At 43.5% G+C, this 20,028-nt stretch overlaps 1 protein-coding gene across 1 annotated transcript in view; it reads left to right on the forward strand.

Annotated features, from left to right (window-relative positions):
- The window catches only part of LOC137341204 (phosphoinositide 3-kinase regulatory subunit 6-like), a 109,146-nt gene extending 102,380 nt beyond the window's left edge, over positions 1-6,766 (forward strand). The window contains exons 20-21 of the mRNA XM_068004245.1: positions 1,150-1,268; positions 5,480-6,766. Coding sequence (XP_067860346.1) covers positions 1,150-1,268; positions 5,480-5,633 — 273 coding nt within the window. The 3' untranslated portion in view covers positions 5,634-6,766. The remainder of the gene's footprint in view (positions 1-1,149; positions 1,269-5,479) is intronic.
- Positions 6,767-20,028: the final 13,262 nt, after the last annotated feature.

The following is a 20,028-nucleotide window of genomic DNA, read 5'->3' on the forward strand; positions in this document are numbered from 1 at the left end:
TTACGCTGCCTACTGCACATATGTGATGCATGCCCTGTGGCTGCAGCACAGGTAGTAGCAGGTTGAGTGAGGCTGGCCGTGAAAGAGATGCACGAGAGGGTGAGTATGAGATAGAGCCATGAGATTGTATGAGGATTTTTATGGGGTCTACAAAACCATCTGTTCTTTACAGCTTGGGTCATTTATGCTGGGAAGTGTGGCTCGGGGGAGTGTTTGCTAGTGCTGTTGGGGAGGGTTTAAACTAAAGTGGCAGGGGGATGGGAACCGATGCAGGAAGTCAGTGGGAAGTAAAGTGGTGACAGAAACAAAAGGCAGTAAGGCGCTAACCCTGGTTGAAATAAAAGATGATCCATTTTTGACAGCATCAGTGGCATGGGAAGAGAGTTTCCCTTTAAGAAATAACAGCTTATAATTATTTTTACACGTACTGAGTGAATATTCTGGTGTTTTGCAGAGTGAGAACTAAACATAGCTATTGATTCAACAGATACAACTATCAGGAAAGACTGAACAGGCTGGGGATCTTTTCTTTAGAAAAGAGAAGACTAAGAGGTGACCTGATGGAGGTCTTTAAAATTGTGAAGGGGTTTGATAGGGTAGACATAAAGAAGATGTTTCCACTTGTGGGGGAGTCCAAAACTAGGGACCATATTTATAAGATAATCACTAATAAATCCAATAAGGAATTTAGGAGAAACTTCTTTACTCAGAGAGTGGTGAGAATGTGGAACTCACTACCACATGGAGCAGTTCAGGTGAAGCATCGAGGCATTTAAAGGGAATCTAGATAAATACATGAGGGAGAAAGGAATAAAAGGATATGTTGATGGGGTGAGATGAAGTAAATGGAGTGGGAAGAGGCTCGTATGGAGCATAAACACCGAATGGCCTGTTTTGGTGCTGTAAATTCTATGTAATTTTATTTAATTACATGGAGGTGCAGCCTGAGTACTGAGACTGAATATTCGGTTCACCAAAATTATCAATCCAAAGCAGATCATGCTGGTCAGTAAAATAAACTGCATTTATTGGTTTTGGTATAGTACTCAGGTAATCTAAACAATCCTTTTAAGGATTATTAATCTTCCAATTTGACAAACTGGTTTTAGTTTTTCAGTAACTAAACCAATAAACAACTATTTCTTACAGATTGAGAACATCAAGATCAAAACCTCTCATGTAAAGATTGAAGTCCAGGATAGCTGTGGAAAATCCATGAAGGTTTGTCTGGACAAGGATTCTAGAAGAATATATAAGGATGTTGTCAGGTTGGTATACGCGTACAGTTATATTTGAAAAATATCTATATTGACCATTTTAAACTAGTTTCAGACACAAAGCTGTTTACTATAGCTATATTTAGGTGCCACCAGGTCTAAAAATTTAGATGAATCCATTTAGATTAATGAAGAAATTTTAAACTCCTAAAGGAACATTTTTCTTCATTCCACACTGTAGGATGTCCTACCACAGTGTCAATTAGAAATACTATCAATGCCCAAAAGCTGGAGAGCAGGCCTTACATCAATGACTTGCTAGATATCCTTATTTTCACTTAGAATCTGGGTAGGGGCCTGCCTGCCTGCCATAATTTGAAACAATATAAGAAGCAATACTACAGAAACATGGGTCCCAGATGCTATAAGAGACTTTCACCCTCTCCTTTTTGGAAGCACCCCATTGAAATGTTGTGGGGTGATCAGATCAGACCACCTGTGTGTCAAACTCATTAACAATGCTGCTACCATGATAGAGTCAAACTGCTAACATTAGGGATGATAGTAGTTTACTCCAATCAGGACAGAACATGGCCTTTGCCAAAGCCCATTACATGAGCAGCTAGATTAAGCAATTGGTAACAAGTAAGCGTGGAATGCAACATTGGGGTTGGATGTCGAGAACAACAAAGTGGCTGGCATGCAACAAGCTTTCGTACATAAGTCCTTCCACCAAACCATAAGCAGATGTTCACCAAAACAGCTGATGAGAAAATTCTGAGGTTTGGGATGACAAGTGCTGGAAGGTGATACGTAGGCCCCGATTTTAACTGCCCCTACCTGGTGGAAACCAGGCCGGGGGGCAGTTAAAATAACGGGTGTCAGTTACCCCCACTGATCCTGTTTCCTTCCCAGCGGGTCCCCATATTAACCTGCTCTTTTGAGCAGGCGAGCAGGACCCCCGCAGGAAGGAAGCGGGGTCCTGTTTTAAATATGCAGATCGGGTCTGATGATGTCATCAGCACCCGATCTGCTATATCAACCAGAGACCTGAGTGGGGGCGGCAGAGTCGGCTTCCCCGTCAGGCAAAAGTTGCCGGGAGCCAGATCCTGGGCCAGAAGTGGCCTAGAAGGTAAGTTTGAAATTTACTTCTCAGGTTTTCTTACGGGCCAGGAAGGGGCAGGAGTGCACCTCCAGGCCTCACAAGAAAGCCTAGGGCCTCCCTTGAACTGGGCTAACCACTCTCCCCCACCCCACTCCAATCGTGGCAAGATCTCCACCCCCACCCCACCCCGGCCTCAGTTACTGAACGACCCCTCCCACATTTTATGGTGATTTGTTTGTTCACCATGCCACTCATAAGGATCTCCTATTGCTGCTCAGAGATGATTGAAACCCATACTTTTAAGCTGTCTAATGACCAACCAGTAGCTATCAACGTGGGAGATGGGGATGTTTAGCAAGAAGGGTCTCCTTAGGGTTGAGTTGGCTTCAAGATGGCACACTTGGCAATGGACATTTGAAACCAGGTTGATCCTCTGTTACAGACTGAGTAATCTGATACCTGGAAGAGACAAGTGCACAGTGCTCTAGAACACTGTTGAGGATTGACTAGCCAGCATTGCTCATTAATAGGACCTTGAGGGTAGATGAGAAGGGCTGGAATTCTTCCCAATTCACTCCAGACATCTCTGCAAGATAACTCTAGATAACTCTGCAAGCCAGTGCCCTAATGAATAGAATTGTCCTAGCTGGGAAAATTACTACTGTTCTGTGCTGGTATGCTGCAATTTTAGCTGGTTAAATCCCAGAAGTATCCCTGTGCACACTTGAGGGTCCTTAAGCTATGGCTCTTGCCAACATGCTCCTTAGTTCCTCAGGTGTAGGTAAGTACAAGGGGCATGATTTTAACGTTGAAAAACAGGTGGGTTGGGGACGAGGGGGGCTTGGAAATCGCACCCATTTCAGACCCGCCTCCAACCCACCCATTTCCGGTTTTCACCAGGGTGGGAGGAGGGGCAGGCAATCCCTGCCTTAAAACCTTTCAAGGAGACTGCGGGCCTTCATTTTTACAGATTTTGCAATTTCAACTCCTGGGGACTGGGATTCCTGGGCCTTCTCCTTCACGCCGTGTGAGAGGAGGCGAGAAGGCCCGAAACTGCAGGTAAATGCCTTTCTGGCACAGCACGTGGGCCCTGGGGAGCTGGAGTGCTTCCCTCCCAGGCCCAACTGCAGTGACCCCACCTCCCCCCAACGATTGTGGACCCCCTGCGATGACCCCCGACCCCCCCCAACGATCACAGACCCCCACGATGACCCCTGATTCTGACCCCCCCCCCGATACCTCCCCCCATGACTGACGGCCCCCATGCCCATTGATGCCCCCGTGCTCACCCATGCCCCCTGTGCCCACCTATGCGCCCCATGCCTCCCCCCACCATCCATACAATCAAAGATTTACCTGAAGACTTTCACGTCCTCTCCCTGGCTGCGCTCTTGTCCGACTAAGGCCAGCCTGTCAATCAGGCCAGCCAGTCGGATGGCAAACCGACAAAAAAAAGAGGTCCTTATGTCAAAATCGTATTTTAAATTCCATACTTCCGGGTTTCCCGTCCGCAATTTGACCCCCACCATCCCCTACCCGGCTCGGGGTCAAAATCATGCCCAATGTGACGATAAGGGGAGAAAATGTACGCTCCACATTAGTCAAACAATCTCTGGATTTCTCCGTTTGATTTGGAGACAGATAAGCCTGGTGCATTTCCGTGCTTTTTAGATAGTTGAATGATCAAAGAAAACGTATCTCAGGAAGGCCAGGCATTTTCCCACAACTGTCATCAAGCCATTTTCATACTATTTAATGGCTGATTTAGATAAGCACACGTTCTGGGAGTTGGTGCATGGCCCGGGAAGACCAGGGAAAGTGAGAAAATATAATTAAGGAGGGGGTGGAGAAAGAGGGTATAATGTATAATACATAATATATTATAGCGTATACAAGTTTTTCTTTAATCTCATCTTGCAGTGGCTGACAATCTAATGAGGACTGCAGGCTTGTTGTTTCTGAGACTGAGTGCTAATGTGTAACAGCATCCTGCACTGTTCCAGTGAAAATAAACTGGAGTGGTGGGTAGTGGGAGGGGAATGTGGATGGAGGTGCCGGGAATAAGGCTGAGCACTGAAATATCATATTTTGGTGCCATAGCCTCAAAAATAGCACTAAGATTGTAGCTGAAAGCCTGTGAAAGTAATGTTTCTGTTAATTTGTTATGTATATTGCAAAAAGCTGATTTTTAAAAAATCAGAAATATTCACTTTCAGTCCAATGTTTTCCTCATTTAACTATGAAAATATTTCCAACAATGTAAAAGAATTACATTTTGGAACATAGAGGATAATTTGAACCTCGTATTTATTATAAAAGATCTGGGGCCAATTTTCTTGTGCTTAATACCCCGTGTGCACCAGTTCCCGGAGTGTTATGGACAGAACATAGAAGAGACCTGTATCGTTGGCTCTCTGCCCAATTTGCACATGATGCATATTTCATGAAGCTAAACAGATGGGGTGGGAAGCTTGCACCTGAAACAGGTGAAAGCATGAAAATGACACAGGAGTAATGTAAAATACCTCCCATGTCATTTTCTGAGGATTCCACTGGGCGATTGCCTGGAATGAAGTACACCCATGCAAGCTTGGTATTAGTCATTGCTAGACTGCACCTTATATTTCAGAGGATCTTCAAAGGGACAGCCAGCAACATTCATGTTTTTGTGGGGGTGACCATGAAACAAAATATTTGGTGTAGCAATGTATGGGTGGAGCAGTTTTAGCAGCTGCCTAAAAGAGCAGCCACCAGTGCTGAAGCCTTTATGTTTCACATGTTGCTTTCCCACCCACACAACTTCCTTCCCTCACTGTGAACAAGCACCGAATCTGAGGTAGGGTCATGCCTAGTGCTCATTCAACACATTTAAATGAGCTGAACCTGGAAAAACATGGATCCAAATTCTCCATTCCCATAAAAATCTTAAAGACCTCTATCTAGTCCCTCTTCATTCTCCTCTTCTCCAGAGTGTAAAATCCCAAGGTAGACATTTTTTCCTCAACTCAGTTCTGTATTTTGTTAGATTTAACCTTCACCTTTACTACAGAATTTTTTATATTGTAATTTCATGTCGGATTTAAAATACTGGGGGAAATAAGTAGTCTGTTGTTCGCACTTTGAAAAATATTGCTCACAGATTTTGTTTTAAACACAGCATTGAAGTATCTCCTTGTCTGGAACCTGGATACTGTTTGCATAAAATGAGGGCATCAAGATTCATTCAGAATGAAAATGAAGACATTGGGTTAACTAAGTACATGCCAAAGTGTTTGTTGTTACCGATCAACACGTTTACAGGTATCCTGTAAGTTGAAGTAGCTGATTCAACATGGACATCGGTTTGCTTTGCTTGAAGAAGCCAATCATATAGAGCTGCTGGAACAGTAAATCAGTAATAATAATTACAACTTCAATTATTCAGGAGTACCCTTTTTTTGTTATGCATTATTTAAAAACAATGGAACTGAGCAATATTATGGAAACTCCCTTCAAGCCTGGAAGCGCAAAGGACAAAAAATGATCTGATGAATGGTTGGAGAAATACAAAGCAGATTGAAAGTTACCAGCATCATATTGTAGAAGAGAGGTGTTGCTTTTGAAGTCAACTTTTCATCTGGAAATGATTTTTGACACTATATTTCAAGGGCTATGTCAGTATTAGTATCTGTATGCAAAAGTTGCAATACTTCGCTGTCAAACTAGTTTATCATGATCCAACAAAGACAGTAAACTTAGTCCAAATCAATTATAGATCATCACAGTGGAATCTACCCATTGTAAATGGAGTAATTGTGAATTGAGTTTATAACTCTAACTGTTCTTTTAATAGAGACAATGTGTAATGAAATACTCAGAAATTGTGCTAAGAGTTGATGAAGTTCCACGCACCTTCCTGGGGAGGGAAAAATTATTTGGTAAGATTTGACTAGCCCAAAAAATATGCTTCCTGTCACTCAGGATGGTATTATTTGGTAGTTGCCTGCTTTTTTTATTGAACCACTTGAAAGAAGATAGAAAAGATGACTAGTAAAAAAAATACAAACAAAATAAGAGCAACACAAAAATCCCCAGATCTCCTACGAAGTGATTTATTTTATGTCTCCATTCAGCCAATAAGAATATGTGCTATCATTGACTGTCTAATACTCAAACTTATGTGTGTTGTTGTTTGATCCTGAAACAGGAGGTGAAGATCTGCATTAGCCATCTTGAGCTAGAATACAATTGCTAATAGAGCAAGATTATAGCTTACGAAATAATATCGTGGACACAGAACTATTGGTACACAATTGCAGGAAAGATATGCACCAACTGTACAGTTGTTATATTATTTGCAGTGATTTTTTAAAAAAACAAAGCCTCCCTTTAAATTTAGAATGATCTATATGATTGGAAAGTTACTTGACTTCACTACATGGGTTTAAATGCACTGCACATCTCGGGGTGGGGGGGGGGGGGGGCGGCGGCAGGGTGATTTCCTCTGTTCACTACTTGTAGCCAAGTCATGAACATGCAATTTACGCTTGGAAGTATGATTTCACTACAATTAATGAATGGAGGATATCTATTTCCATGGAGTTTTACACTGTTAATTCCATTATGCTGTTTGATTTACCACTTAGCCACATGTCTAAAACCTAAGCTTGTAATATGTATTCGTGTGGCTTAGATGTATAGTATTTATTGAAGAATGTTTCTGTAATTTTCCATAACGATAACCTTATTTTTACATAACCAGAATATAACCACATTGTTTAATATTACTGAAAGCCTTTGATTTTTTTTTCACCAATAGTTCAATAAAACCATTGAAGACTGTAGAAAAGGACTGGTTGAAACAGGACTGCATCAGATGCTGTACTTTATATCTGGATGTCTAAGTTTGAATCCACCCTGTGGACACATCATTATGAATGATGGAATTTGTTTCGCTAACCATGTCTCTGGGGGATAAAAAAGATGTGGTGTTGCTCTGAGAGGCATCTCTACTATCTGTGCCAGTTTGTGCTGTTCTCCTGCTGATGTGCACCACCGCAGCATAGCCAGGTATCTGTGTGGAAGCAGTACGCTGGGCAGCAATGAGTTTGTTGGAGCCCTGGGTTATCTGGTTCTCCAATATGGTAAATCCGGAAAAGATAGTCTGTGTAGATGGGAAGCAAAGGCTTCAAGAGCCTTAGTCAGTGTATTTGTTATAGAAGCTGTGGTCGAGTTTAGGATCTCAGAAGGGATGGGGGAGGGCTCTGCTGCAGAGGGCCCTGGAGTGGCCACCTTCTCTATGGTGGGCTGTAGCTCAAGCATGGTGTGCTGTAACTCAATCGACCAGTCATGCAGCGCTGCACAGCTGGAGGTTATGCACTTCTCCACAGATGCCCATGTAGGCTGCTTGGCACACTTTCAAATGACAGAATGAATTACTGATGACGAGCTACCAAAGTGAACTTGAAGGTAGACCTTGTGAGGTCTGAATCCCTGTACTTAGCAGATGAAGGAGTTCTCAAACTGGCCCTTGAGCCAGGTTGGAGCTTTCCATTTCTACCTGGCACTTGCTCCACCTCATGCATGCTCTGTGCGTCTCCAAGTGTTCCCTCCCGCAACCTAATAAATGACCCCAGAGAGTGGATGGGGTGAAATTAGGCCGTGTAGTGCCCATTTTGTAGGCGCTACGCGGACACCTAAACCCCAAAAATGGTGTCCGAGATGAGCGCACACACTTCCAATGTGAAGTGCGCAGAACACCATCTTGATAAAAGGGTTTGTGCACGCGCACCTAATGAACCCGCAGCATGTAGAGTAGGGAGATTATGGGGCAAATCAACGTGCAACACTAATTTGAAGCAGCCGGTGACATTTTGGAACTCCACATTCCAGCCAAAGCACTGTCTCAACCTCGCACAGCTGAACAGGACTTAAACGGCATGAAGGACCCAAACCGGCGCTATTTAAAGGGATCGTGTAGGAATCATAGAATGGTTACAGCACAGAAGGAGGCCATTCGGCCCATCAAGCTTGCACTGACTCTTTGTACGAGCAATCCAATTAGTCCTATTCCCCTGCTCTTTCCCCATAGCAATACAAATTTTTTCCCTTCAAGTATTTATCTAATTCCTTTTTGAAAGCCACGATTGAATCTGCTTCCACGACCCGTTCAGGCAGTGCATTCCAGATCATAACTACTCGCTGTGTCAAAAAGTTTTTCCTCATGTCGCCTTTGGTTCTTTTGCCAATCACCTTAAATCTGTGTCCTCTGGTTCTTGACCCTTCCACCGGAGGGAACAGTTTCTCTTTATTTTCTTTATCTAAACCCTTCATGATTTGAACACTTCTATCAATTCTCCTCTTCACCTTCTCTGCTCCAAGGAGAACAACCCCAGCTTCTCCAGTCTATCCAAGTAACTGAAGTCCCTCAAACCTGGAAGCATTCTAGTAAATCTTTTCTGCACCCTCTCCAAGGCCTTCACATCCTTCCTAAAGTGCGGTGCCCAGAATTGGACACATTACTCCAGCTGTGGCCGAACAAGTGTTTTATAAAGGTTCAACATAACTTCCTTGCTTTTGTACTCTATGCCTTTATTTATAATGCCCAGGATCCCATATGCTTTTTTAACTGCTTTCTCAACCTGTCCTTACACCTTCAAAAATTTGTGCACATATACCCACAGTTTTCTCTGTTCCTGCACCCCCTTTAGAATTGTTCCATTTCATTTATATTGCCTTTCCTCATTTTTCCTGCCAAAATGTATCACTTTGCACTTCTCTGCGTTAAATTTAATCTGCCATTCCACCAGCCTGTCTATGTCCTCTTGAAGTCTCTTACTATCCTCCTCACTGTTTACTACACTTCCAAGTTTTGTGTCATCTGCAAATTTTGAAATTGTGCCCTGTACACCCAAGTCATTAATATATATCACAAAAAGCAGTGTTCCTCATACTGACCCCTGGGGAACACCACTGTATACTTTCCTCCAGTCTAAAAAAACTGTTCACCACAACTCTGTTTCCTGACATTTAGCCAATTTCGTATCCATGCTGCCACTGCCCTTTTTATTCCATGGGCTTGCTCACAAGCCTATTATGTGGCAGGGGTTAAAGGTTAGTTGCTGGATTATTTATTCTGGCTGCTGGTGCAATTGTACGTGTTTTGGACGTTTCTTATACTTGGAGAAAGTTGCAATATTCTATAGAGAGGGGTCTGGCTGGTCTTGTAGTTCTGTTAGTGGCATTTAAAATAGGCTGCTGGAAGTGTTGCTTCCAGACATGGGTGGCCTGCTGAGGCTTCCTCTAGGAATTGAATATGACTGGGAGAATGAAGAGGCCATGCAGAGCAGGACAAGCTGCTCGAAGAGGGAGGAAGAGGAGGAGGAGGAGCAGCAGGGCACTCAGCAGGAGGCCATAGCCAAAGAGGATCTTCAGGGACCAATTTTCTTATCTCAACTTCAGCGACGATCAGTGCATCAGACAGTTGTGGTTCACTAAAGAGGTCGTGACTGTGACTGAATTTGTCAACTGCTGCAGCCACAACTGGAGCCTCAGAGCAGGGCAAGGACAGCATTGCCTGTGGCTGTCACAATAACTGTGGCGCTTACTTTTTACGGCTCTGCCTCCTTTCAAGCTACTGCTGAAGATATAAGCAACATCTTGCAACTTTGCAGTGCACTGCCGTATACGGGAGGTCACTGAGGCTCTGTACACACTCAGAGGGTTGAGTAGAAAGGGCTTATACTCTCTGGAGTTTAGAAGAATGAGAGGTGATCTAATTGAAACACATAAGATTCTGAGGGGGCTTGACAGGGTAGATGCTAAGAGTTTGTTTCCCCTGGCTTGAGAGTCTAGAACTAGGGGGCACAGGATAAGGGGTCAGCCATTTAAAACTGAGATGAAGGGGAATTTCTTCACTCAGAGGGTTATGAATCTTTGGAATTCTCTACCCCAGAGGGCTGTAAATGCTGAGTCGTTGATTATATTCAAGGCTGAGATAGATTTTTGGACTCTAGGGGAATCAAGGGTTATGGGGATTGGGCAGGATTGTGGAGTTAAGGTCAAAGATCAGCCATGATCTGATTCAATGGCGGAGCAGGCTCATGGGGCCATATGGCCTACTCCCATTCCTATTTCTTATGTTCACACCATCGGCGTCCTCATGCAAGGCTTCTGCTGCCTGGACCGCTCTGGAGGAGCCTTGCAAAACTCAGCTGAGTGGATATTAAGATTTGTCGTTTGTGCAGCATGCTGCACAATCTCGCCATTATGAGGGATCAGACTTTGCCACCGCCTATCAGGCGAGAACCTGAGCAGGAGGAGGAGGAGGAGACAGAGGAGGAAGTGTAGGAAGAGGCAGAGGAAGTGCAGCAGGAAGTGGAGGAAGAAGCAGAAAGGCTAAAAGGTAGATAAGCCCTGTCTGCCAGGGCTCTGCATGATCAGATCAATGATGGGCGATACCAGTAACCTCAACGACATCTCCGCATTCAACAACAGTCCCATGCTCCTTACCTTTCCTCTCTCCCTTGACCATCAAATCATCCTCCTTCTGATTACACATTGGTTCCTCCCTCAGCTCATTGCAGAAATAAAAACCACCAGCAAATGCAAAGTCAAATTCACACTTATAAATTAACACATGGAATTATGCAAACAGATACTATTCACCCTTGTGCATCCCCTTAGTACCTGTTGTTCGTGTGCCTTTATCTTTCCCAGTGCTCCCATGAGGTGCATCCCCAGTGGCTGGAGCATGGTTGGTGGGAGGCTGCTGACCTCTGTTTGAGGAGAGTGCAGTTGGCCTCGGAGGATGACCTCGAGCAGCTCTGGACCGAGAGGGCCCAGCTTCAGACTGTACCATCTCAGCCTGGGCTGCAGCGGTCTGGGCCGGCTGGCCGACAGGTAACAGCAGGGGCACTGGCGGAATGGCAGGAGTGGGAGCGGGAATGCTGTCATCCTGAAAGAGGACAGCAGGTTCCATGGCGCCACTGCCACTCCTCTGGGGCAGCGCCTCAGCAATCCTGGTGATCTGCTGGAGAACAGATTGCTGGACTGCTGTGATGCCCTGGAAGCCCATTTCAACAGTGGTACCCAGAGCCACAATAGCAGCAGTCTGAGCTTCCAAGGCAGCAGTTAGACCTTTGATGGCAGATGTGACATCAGTCATTAGATGCTGTATCGTGGTGAGTTCCACAGGTGGGCTGATGGAGGTGACCACCCGTTCCATGCGGGAAAGGATGAGGTCTAAGCTCTGAGCAAAGCCCTGTGCCAAGTTGGAGCTGGACTCCTCCATGCCTCTTGACATTGTGTGCAGGCTTCTTGGCAGGCTTTCCAGTGCACCAAGCATTTGGTTGTGTATGCCCATCAGCCTTCTTCTGTAGCCTGGCCCATCAAAGTCATCATATGACTCCTCGGCAGCAGAACTAGTGTGTGACCTCACCCTCTGGCGAGCTGGCACCTGCGGGATCCATTCCCTCGCCCTGACTCCTGCGCACTTGTGCCCAGTGTCTCACCATGTGCAGATCCCTCCTTTATCCTAGCCTCTAATCTATGTCAGTCTCTGAGCTGGTGGCTGCAAGTGTAAGATCGAATGATGGTGTGTCTTCATCATCACTGTAGCCTGCCTCTGCCTCCTCTGACTGGGCAGATTCCAATTCTTGTGTATCTGAAATGACAAAGGGACACGGGTTGAGTTGTGGTGAGGGGAGAGGAGAAAGTAAGAAGTGCGTGCTTACACCATCTGCAACACGTGAGTCAGAAAAGATTGTGGGATGAGGGAGAAGTGGGAAGCAAGAAGGAGGATTCAGTATGCAGAGACCCTCATCATTGATACCTCAGCACCGCCAGTGGTCACAGCCTCAGCAATGGCCCTTGATGGACAGCACTTTTTCCTCCATGGGGGTGAGAACGTATAAGTGTGCCTATCCTCCTCCAGTTCTTTCCTACCTCCTGTTATTGCACCAACTTCTCCTGCAAGAAAGAGGGAAATGTGTCAATGAGTGTCCTGCAAGATGTTTGGGTGATGTGGCTGTCAGGGTTGAATAGCTGACAGTGTGTGTGACCTGTGAGTTGTGGGTGTGCAACTTGCAACAGTGGTAATGTGTGAGGACGCATCTGATTGGAAGAGTTGTGTACTAATTGAAAGAGTTTGTTGGTAGGTGGGTGACGAGGTGTGTAGTACGTGAAGCAGTGGATGAGGCTAGTGGCGCAGTTCATAGGATATGCCATTTGATAAGTGAAGTCACTCACCTTGACCACTCGTGTCAAATCATTGAACTTCTTCCTGCACTGCATGTTCATGGCGCTATGCTCCTGGCATTGACCTTGTCCTTTAGTTCCTCCCGCTGCCTCTTGAGCATATATCTGGGGGGCCCCCTGCGGATTTAGGATTTAAGTTCACCTCTTGCACCAAGGCCTCCAGTGCATCATCTAAGAACGTTGGTGCACGCTCTCTCGCAGGCACAGCCATTCTTCACTAAATTCCAGCACAAATTTACTTCCCAATTGACTTCCAGCAATTCCTTCAGCAACAGTGCACCTCCCCTTTAAGAGGTGCAGGCTGCCTTTAAGTTGTGCCACCCACTCCCAATATCAGGGCCCCCTGCTGATGCGTGCAGCCAATCAACAGCGTAGGTAGCGCTGGCTGCACGCAGCAATCGTTGAAATCACCAGGTAGTATGTTATGTGCTGCCTGGATCACAACGAATGGGCGTGGGTTAATCGCGCACTGCGATCCCAGCGCCCGTTTTTGGGGATTATCCAATATAACCCTCGATGTATCTGTGCTTTTGCTTGCCATTGAAGGGGTGGTTGATGCAGGGTGCTGTGAGTTGCTAAGTTCAGATGCACATTGGGCTTTGCTTCTTCCTGCTCTTAGGCACCTCAGCTACTGGAGGTGTGTGTATGTGTGTGTCACTAATTATGAATTTGGGGGGCCTCTAACCCCCACGTTCCCTCAAAAATACCCTATAGCCTCCACTCTCACAATCTCTAGGGCCCTCTCCTCATCAGCATTCAAGGGTTGTAGCTAAGGTGGCCCCCTCCCAAATGTATGCACTGCCTCTTGCTATGTTCTGCCTTTCGTGGAAGAAGATAATGGGGCACATGTTGGCAAGAGGAATCTAAGATAAGACATTTGCCACCCAAGAACCCAGGCCAACAGCCATCTTTGGTAAGTCTGCAAACATAATGATGCTGATTGTTGCTATCTGCAAGTAATGGACTTCAAGGCAAACATATTGTCATGATGGAAATACACTGTGCCTGGCAAAACATGGACGTGCCTGTGCATTTGGAAAATAGATGAACAGTTGTCAGTAATGTACGTTTTTCCTCTGTGATGCTGCCTCAAGTGTTAAGATGCCTTATAAAGCAACATTATAAAAGTAAGCAATATGTGAACAGAAATTACATTGACAATTTTCCTAAGACCAGCGAATTTCTTCCTCACCAGGTTGTCAGGTTCAATATACAGGAGGGAGAGTATTCAATCTTTCTATCAACTTCATCCAGGCTGCTCTTCAATAGAAGGCTCACAGTTCCAAAAAGGATCATTCTGTTTAACAGGACTTCATCCAGCAGCACCTCCAAAGTTGGCTCATTAAATGGAACCATTCTATCATGTGTGGTTGCTACAGACAGTTATTCCCTCTTTAGGAGCAGCACAGCTTTAAAAGAGTCTAGGAACATAGGAACATAAGAGCAAGAGTAGGCCATTCAGCCCCTCGTGCCTGCTCCGCCATTTGATAAGATCATGGCTGATCTGTGATCGAGCTCCATATACCTGCCTTTGGCCCATATCCCTTAATACCTTTGGTTGCCAAAAAGCTATCTATCTCACATTTAAATTTAGCAATTGAGCTAGTATCAATTGCCGTTTGCGGAAGAGAGTTCCAAACTTCTACCACCCTTTGTGTGCAGAAATGTTTTCTAATCTCACTCCTGAAAGGTCTGGCTTTAATTTTTAGACTGTGTCCCCTACTCCTAGAATCCCCAACCAGCGGAAATAGTTTCTCTCTATCCACCCTATCCGTTCCCCTTAATATCTTATAAACTTCGATCAGATCACCCCTTAACCACCTAAACTCTAGAGATTACAACCCCAATTTGTGTAATCTCTCCTCGTAACTTAATTCTTGAAGTCCGGGTATCAATCTAGTAAACCTACGCTGCACTCCCTCCAAGGCCAATATGTCCTTCCGAAGGTGCGGTGCCCAGAACTGCTCACAGGTGCGGTCTAACCAGGGTTTTGTATAGCTGCAGCATAACTTGTGCCCCCTTGTACTCCAGTCCTCTAGATATATTGGCCAGCATTCTGTTGGTGGATAACTCAGCCCTTAGCCCTGGGCACTCCCAGCGTGTCATGCTGTCATGTCATGATGTCATATTTGTTTCAATGTGCTAACCTTGCATTGCAGCACCTAAGAAGCAGCAGTCTTGGTGACTGTGCTGGGATTGCTTTATTAGCCCCAAAGTGTTTATCTTAGGCTGCAGTTTAACCACCATCTTCAAATCAATACATATGCGGAACCATTTTGCATCAATTGCAAAAGTGGCAGTATAACTTAGAGTTAGATCGCAAGCTGACTCCTGAAAACAGCCAAGCCCACCAGAAGGCAATCTCCCAGAGCTTAGATGTGGCACCAGGTGGAGAATAACTTCAATCTGTGGTGTGACACTTGCTTTAAAGAGTGTTCAGGACTTTTTTAGCCATCCAAACTTTATAAACATAGTCTTGAGTCTTCTTAATGTTATAATAAAGCAGACACTGCCACCACGCTCTCCAAACATTAAAAAATAGCTGTTGTGGGAGCTGAACTCTGCCCATGCATATAAATATGCATTTGCAGATTTCTTTCCTGGTTTGCAGACTCCAAATAACAGTCCATTGCATGATCCAGCTTTGTCAGGTTCACTTCACACGACAACTACTGGTCGCAAACCAGTAGTGCAGTAAAACTGCAGCCTTATTTGAGGTATCTGGATTGAAATTGAGGAGAATTAAGATATCCCCTCTACATTAAAAAGGTGCTCTCCTTTGGCTATGAATGACATGGAATTATCAAGAACCTGTGCTCTATTTCCCATATTGTTTGTGTAGCATTTAATTCTGCTTGTTAATCATGTTCCCTTCAACTGTTTTCAAAGAGTGAGCAACTACTGAATTGCACCAATATTTGGCCTCAATATGAAACCAGTCATGGTCGTATTACATAATTGTTTCCAAAATGTCCATTCTCTCAAATGCTCAACTGTTGCCCTATAATCACCTCCAAAAACATGTCAGATTCCACATGTATGCTGTCGACACCCAGCTCCACCTCACAACCACCTCCCTCGACCCCTCCACTGTCTCTCATTTGTCACACTGCTTGTCTGGCATCCAGTGCTGGACGAGCAAAAATTTCCTCCAACGAAATATTGGGAAGACCAAAGCCATTGTCTTTGGTCCCCGCCGCAAACTCCGTTCCCTAGCCACTGACTCCATCCCTCTCCCAGGCCACAGTCTGAGGCTGAACCAGACCGTTCGCAACCTTGGCATCCTATTTGATCCTAAGATGAGCTTCCGACCACATATTCACTCCATCACCAAGACCACCTACTTCCACCTCCGTAACATCGCCCACCTCCACCCCTGCTTCAGCTCATCTGCCGCTGAAACAATCATCCATGCCTTTGTGACCTCTAGACTTGACGATTCCAATGCTCTCCTGGCTGGTCTCCCATCTTCCACCCTCCATAAACTTGAGCTCATCCAAAACTCTGCTGCCCATATTCTAACTCGCACCAAGTCCCGTTCTCCCATCACCCCTCTGCTGGCTGACCTACATTGGCTCCCAGTCCGGGAACTCCTCGATTTTAAAATTCTCATTCTTGTTTTCAAATCCCTTCAAGGCCTCGCCCCTCCCTATCTCTGTAACCTCCTCCAGCACTACAATCTTCCGAGATCCCCACACTCCTCCAATTCTTGCCTCTTGCGCATCCCCGATTTTAATCGCTCCAATATTGGCGGCTGTGCCTTCAGCTGCCTCGGCCCTCAACTCAGGAATTCTCTCCCTAAACCTCTCGGCTTCTCTACCTCTCTCTCCTCCTTTAAGACACTCCTCAAAACCTACCTTTTTGACCAAGCTTTTGGTCACCTGTCCTAATACCTCCTTATATGGCTTGGTGTCAAATTTTGTACGATAACACTCCTGTGAAGCGCCATGGGACGTCTTACTATGCTAAAGACGCTATATTGTAATTTTAAGTAGTTAGCTAAGTCTGGATAAGAAATATAATATTCATCCTTAATTGTTCAGATATATAAGCTATAAAAACCCAGTGAGATATATTGTTACATTATTTACTAACTGCAATTTATGAATTCTGTTTTCTTTTCTGCAGACTGTACCGTGAAGCTGATACTATAAAACCTACAAAACATTTCTTCAATATAACCCAGTCTTTCCAGAACAATATGTTCTAAAGAGAAATGACTCCAGCTAGTTAATCAAATTTTAACTAAATGTGGGATTTGACTGGAATTTGTAACAAGGCTGCCAAGTTATTAAAATGTATTGTTTTCTCTTTGCTCCCAAAATAGAACTTTGCAAAGAACACTACATTTAGCTTGTATCTACAGAGTATTACCAATAGGTCTTCCTGTCTCACTCAAAATAGCCATCATTCCAAGCTTTGGAATTGCATCCCTGGCAATTGTAAGCCATGATTACAGCTCCTGGCTTCCACAGTGCAGAATTCCACATGTGCACAGTACATTATGTTTACTTTTTTCACACTTGTTTTAAAAGAAATTCAATCTACATAGTACATATTAATTTAAAGTATCAGTTATTTTCTAACAGCAAGTGGAATTCACTCAGCTGGGTTTTTAAGGAGTAGAATCACTGCTAGAAGTATTAGCAATCCTGGGGAAAGTAATTCTCATTCTGTCATAAGCAACTGTGAAGTGATAAGCAAGTTAACAATCAATCCTTTTGTTTCCCAATAAATTCCGTATTTAAAAATGGTCTTAATTTATGGCATAATTATGGTTCATAACTCACATCCAATTTGTTATTTTATCAATTCTGAAATATCTAAAATTAAGAGGTGTGTAAAATATATTAATTGTAGAATACTCTAATATATACTATACATAAAATGTATATATTTTACTGTTTACTTGAAATAAATTGAATTACCCTGTAAAAATAATGGAAATTGTGTGAATTAGAGTCAAATTAGAAACAGAGAGGGAAAGAAAGACAGTGGATTAAGAGACAGAGAAAAAAGAGACAGAAAGGATAAGTGAGAAAAAAATTGAAAATTATACATTTAAAAAACCTCTAAGAACAATTTATTATCCAAAGGAGTAAGCGTAGGGGAACATCTAGGCAATAACGATCAACACATAATAAGGTTTAAAATAGTGATTGAGAAAGACGTAAGTAAGACAAAGACCAAAGTAATAGATTGGAAAAAAGCTAATTTTGAGGGGATGAGAATAGAACCAGGGCAGGTAAACTGGAAAAAAATTTTGACAGACAAAAAAATAGAACAGTAATAGATAATATTCAAAATGGTGATCAATAGAGTTCAGGAGAAATATATTCCTTTAAAAAGCAAGAAGAAACTAGCCAATAATAAAACACCATGGATGAATAAAAAAACAAGGATAAAATTGAAACTGAAGAAAAAGGCATACTCTAAGTACATAAACAATAAAGGAAAGAATGACAAAAGGAAACACAAAAAGGTTAGAAAAGAAGTCACAAAAACAATTTGGAAAGCAAAGAACTACGAAATTAAATTATCAAGGAATATAAAAAGAAATAGTAATCTACAGACACATAAATAACAAGGAAAAATCAGAATAGGGATAGGGCCACTAAGGGATGCACAAGATAAACTCACAGATAACAACATCGAAATGGCAGAAATATTGAATAGTTACTTTGCCTCCGTATTTACCAGGGAGATTAACAAGGTGGGCAGGGCATTAGAAGAAGAGATGGAACAAGATATTAAAATATTTGAGAGAAAGGGGGGAGATAATTGATGAACTAATCAAACTAAGGGAGGATAAGACCCTGGCCTGGATGGATTGCATCCACGAATATTAAAAGAAGTTAGGGAGGAGATAGCAGAGGCATTATTACATATATATATAAAAATTCACTGGAAAAGGGAACTGTGCCAGAGGATTGGCAGACAGCTAATGTTATTCCTATATTTAAAAAGGGTGATAGAACAATCCCAGTGAACTATAGGCCAGTTAGCTTAACGTCAGTGGTAGGAATGATAATGGAATCTTTGCACTCAAAGATGTAATAGAAAGACATCAAGAGAACAAAAATATAATAAAGAATAGTCAGCACAGACTTCAGAAGGGAAAGTTATGCTTGACCAACCTTACTGAATTCTTTGAAGAAGTAACAGAAAAAGTAGATATGAGTAATGCAGTAGGTGTAATGTATTTGGATTTTCAAAAGGCCTTCGAAAAGGTACCACATTGTAGACTCATGGCTAAGGTCAGAGCATGTGGAGTCAGGAGACAGGTAGCGGAATGGATAGGAAGCTGGCTACAAAACAGAAAACAGAAAGTAGGGGTTAAGGGTAGCTACTCAGACTGGCTAAAGATGGGAAGTGGTGTTCCAAAGGGATCAGTGCTGGGACCACTATTGTTCACAATTTACATCAACAATTTGGATTTGGGAATCGGAAGTACAGTTTTAAAATTTGCAGATGACACGTAATTGGGGGGTGTAGTTAATACAAAGGAAGAATGCGTCAAAATGTGAGAGGGCATTAATAAACTTGTAGAACGGGTGTGTAATTGGCAAATGAATTTCAATATAGATAAGTGTGAGGTGGTGCATTTCGGTAGGAAGAATAAGGAGGCCATATACTGTTTGGATAATAAGAGTCTAAAGGGGATAGAGGAGCAAAGGGATCCAGGGGAACACATACATAAATCACTAAAAGTAGCGACGTGGGTTAATAAGGCCATAAAAAAGGCAAATCAAACACTCAGGTCCGTATCTAGAGGGACAAAATTGAAAAGCAAAAAAGTTATGTTGAACTTGTGTAAAACCTTGGTTAGACCACACTTGGGAGTACTTTGCACTGTTCTGGTCTCCATATTATAGAAAGGACATAGAGGCATTGGAGAGGGTGCAAAAAAGATTCATGAGGATGATACCCTTATCAGGAAAGGTTGAACAGGCTGGGGCTCTTTTATCTAGAAAAGAGAAGGCTGAGGGGTGACCTGATAGAGGTCTTTAAGATAATGATAGGGTCTGATAGAATCATAGAAAGGTTACAGCGTGGAAGGCCATTCGGCCCATTGAGTCCACGCCAGCTCTATGCAAGAGTAATCCAGCTAGTCCCATTCCCCTGCCCTATCCCTGTAGCCCTGCATTTTTTTTCCTTTCAAGTACTTGTAAACGTAGCGAAAATGTTTCCACTTGTGGGGAAGTCCAAAACTAGAGGTCATAAATATAAAATAGTCGCTAATAAATCCAATAGGGAATTCAGGAGAAACTTCTTTACCCAGAGTGGTAAGAATGTGGTACGCGCTGCCACAAGGAGTAGTTGAGGCAACTGGCGTAATAAGCTTAATACGCACATGAGGGAAAAAGGAATAGAAGGGTATCCTGGTAGGGTTAGATGAAGTAGGGAGGGAGGAGGCTCGTGTGGAGCATAAACGCTGGCATAGACCGGTTGGGCTGAATGGCCTGTTTC

This window comes from Heptranchias perlo, chromosome 23, assembly GCF_035084215.1.
Source record: "Heptranchias perlo isolate sHepPer1 chromosome 23, sHepPer1.hap1, whole genome shotgun sequence".
Classification (NCBI taxonomy): domain Eukaryota; kingdom Metazoa; phylum Chordata; class Chondrichthyes; order Hexanchiformes; family Hexanchidae; genus Heptranchias; species Heptranchias perlo.